This window comes from Lactuca saligna, chromosome 2 (assembly GCF_052625555.1).
Source record: "Lactuca saligna cultivar CGN05327 chromosome 2, ASM5262555v1, whole genome shotgun sequence".
NCBI classification, from domain to species: domain Eukaryota; kingdom Viridiplantae; phylum Streptophyta; class Magnoliopsida; order Asterales; family Asteraceae; genus Lactuca; species Lactuca saligna.
Window position 1 is genome coordinate 179,740,430 of NC_136418.1, and position 3,394 is coordinate 179,743,823.

At 36.2% G+C, this 3,394-nt stretch overlaps 1 protein-coding gene across 1 annotated transcript; it reads right to left on the reverse strand.

Annotated features, from left to right (window-relative positions):
- Positions 1 to 723: 723 nt before the first annotated feature.
- Positions 724 to 1,761, reverse strand: LOC145030450 (ethylene-responsive transcription factor ABI4-like). Its single transcript, XM_078978815.1, has one exon. It carries the CDS (start codon positions 1,759 to 1,761, stop codon positions 724 to 726), a length of 1,038 nt encoding a protein of 345 aa, XP_078834941.1.
- Positions 1,762 to 3,394: the final 1,633 nt, after the last annotated feature.

The window sequence follows — 3,394 nt, forward strand, 5'->3', positions numbered from 1 at the left end:
TATTTTTACACCTTATATTTATATTGTCTGTTTATAGTGATGTAAATTAATCTATTTTAATAAATGTAAATTAATTTATATATATGAATTTAATATTTTAAAATTATTATTTTGTTGCAAATTAAATTTCTTAATAACTTTCCTTAATTCAAAGTTTTAAATTTTGGCCTAGTATTAATGATTTATCTATATATAACTAGGTTGTACAAAAGGTTTGTAGCTTGTATCTTTTTAAAATTCAATATATAATATAATAGTTAGTATTTTTTAAAATTCAATATATAACTAATATGATTATATATATGATTTATAATATAGTATAAGATATTGAAAATTAAGAAGGAAAAAAGAAAAATGCAAAAAAAAACTTAAAAATTGTCCAAAGAATATCAAAGAAAGAGAGCAATTGTAATTAACAACTCTAAATTTAATAAAGTACTCGATAAATTAACAAATAAATAAACTCACTTGAAAACGAAAACTCGATCGGTTTATCTTTCCAAACAATGAGACGAAATATATGAAATCTTCACTGGGAAGATCATATAAATCCTAACTCTTTGATTATCAGACTTGTTTGCCCACAACATGTAATCAAAAAAACCCCAAATTGAATAAATGCAATTAAAACCATATTCAATTCCCCATAAGTCTTCAATCCAACACCATTGTGAAAACTCGAATCACATTATTTCAATTCTTCTACCGGAAAATTGAAAAGCTTCAAAAATCAAATGATGGATCTCCATAGTCCCATATACTGGGTGGAGGGTACTCATCATCATTTGTCGCAGCCCACAAAGAAGGCGACGATGGATTACCGCCGGCCACCGAAGTGGGATCGGAAACCGAAGTTCCCGCCATCATTGTCGGCGGCGAGTTGGAAACAAGTGAAAGACTTGATCCCACTGAACCCACCAACGAATTAATCTCCTCCTTCGTTGGTCGATGCTTTTGACATTGTTGCACCGGTTGTAATTGTTCCCGTTGGCAATCCTTGTTTCTAGGGTTAGGGTTTTCGTTCGGATCATACGAGGTTGTAGTTGATGTTGTTGTCATTCTTAAAGTGGGGTCCTCTCCCTCAACGACATTGATTTTATTCAAATTGGGGTAAGCTAAGTACTGATATGGTTGTACAAGTTGCATTGCATATTGTACTATATTCTCAGCAGAATTTGTACTATGGTGTACGGTAGGGTAAAACGGGTAAGGTACATAATTAGCCAAAATGGGCACCCCGGACGGCGTCGTTTGAGATGGTGAAAAGGTGAGATTGAAAGACGCAGGCCGTGGGAGTATCGGTCGGAGGGTCTGAGTCTTAGAAGCTGAAGTAGAACTACCACTGCCACTGCCAGCGCCACGAGGGGAGGAGGAAGCAGACGTAGTGGCGGCGGCTGCCGCTGTGGCAGTGCTATTACCGTCTACTGACGGTTGCTGGAGGTTGAGTTGAGCTCTGGAACCGTAGAGGATAACGGCAGCGCGGTCGTAGGCCCGTGCCGCATCTTCGGCGGTTGCAAATGTACCAAGCCATCGGCGGGTGCGTTTACGTGGCTCACGGATCTCGGCGACCCACTTCCCCCAGCTACGTTGCCTAACACCTCTGTACTTAAACTTGCTATTATCGGGTCCTCCTTTGCCTTTAGGTTTTCTGTTGTTGTTACGCGGCGGACTCCCACTGGCAGTCCCGCCGCTAGCGGTGGTGATAGGAGGAGGAGAAGAAGTGGTGGGGATTAGGTGTGAATCATTGCAGTTTGTGTCCATATTACTTTAAAGAAAGAAATAAAGAAGGGTTGGCGATAAGACCTAAGCTGGAAGAAGGAGAGAGGTGGATTGTGACGGTTGGTGATGGTAAATGGTGGAGGGGGGCGGTGGTGTTATATAGTGCAACAGTGGGAGTACTGTTGGTCAAATCTAGTTGGTGGAGAAGGATGCTTGGATTCCTCATAAGAAACATATAGATAACAAGATTGGTGCAATTAAGTACTTACGTTTGGATCATATCATATCATACATACAACGTTACAGTTGTCTTGGACAATTTGTATTAAGATCTATTATCCGAAACCTTTGTAATATTTATATTATCCATATAAATTGTTTTTGTTTTTTTTTAATACAAAAAAAAAATGAATATGTTTTTATGATTTTACAAATTGAATTGTTTTTATAAGTAATATGTATTAAGCCTTAAATAATAAAATCTAGAATTTTATATTATTACCATTCAAAATTTTATGTTTGTTACTTTTTAAACATCGGTCTTCCCTATTCTCATAAACATGGCCATCAACAATTCAATACATATTTAGGCTTTCCTATATATACTCCACGAGAAAGCTCTTGGTGTATATACACTTAACCATCATCGTCTTTCGCCCTCCTTCCACAGAAAATCTAGCATATTCCCAATAACGATTGTGGTCATGGTGGGTTTAACCTGCAAGATAGAATAATGGAATAAGAGGGGTTATGTTGGATTGTGGTGGGCAGCAGGAGAGGCAACGATCGTTGTTCCATATCGGCACAACAAGAGGACCAAGGTGGTGCTCACATCCGTAGTTCATGACCAACTGGACAACGACAAAACTTGTTGGATATATATCGGATGATCTAAACATTAATTAATGTGTTTGTTGTGATACGATGTTTTTCTCTAACATTGAAATCTAGCATATTTTAGGTATGACCATTAAAAAGTTCAAGTCAGACAAGTGAAATTCCATACTCATATTCATGTATGTCTACAAATAATAAATATTTAGTGTTTGTAAGTAAGATAGCAAAGTGTAGTGTAATGTCATTTCGTATCGTATTGAAATTTAAATGAGTTGAGATAACATGACTCAAATACAATCCGTCTAATTATGACGTTGTCTCGATTTGATTATCAATTTATTTTTCGTGTCGAGTTCACATGTTTAAGGTTTATACCTTATAAATATGTTGTATCGTGATAGTTTGAAACACTAAATATATTGAAGAGTAAGAGTTAAAGAGTCAGAAAAGAAAAAAGTTACAATTAAAAAGAAGTAGAAGCTTGGAAGGTCGAGGAGAGGAATTCACAATAAGTTTAGAGGATGAAAGTCAAAAGGAAAATGGATAAATGAGATTCGCATGTATTAAATATTAATAAACAATTGAAAACTAAAAATGAATATTGGATAGGACCGGTAACTAGTGCTTCTAAGATCCCGTTTGTTTGCATCTTAATACCACTTAATAAGGGGCAGGTCTGAATCGGGATGATTCAGACTGTTTGTTTACATCTTATTTTGTGCTCTTAATCTGAATTTTATCACTTATGGATTTAGACTTGGAAGCCCATCTGAAAATAAAAAAATTTGCCTTAACCCTTTTTCTGTTCGACTGCTTATCTCGCTTCCATCGTCTGCTT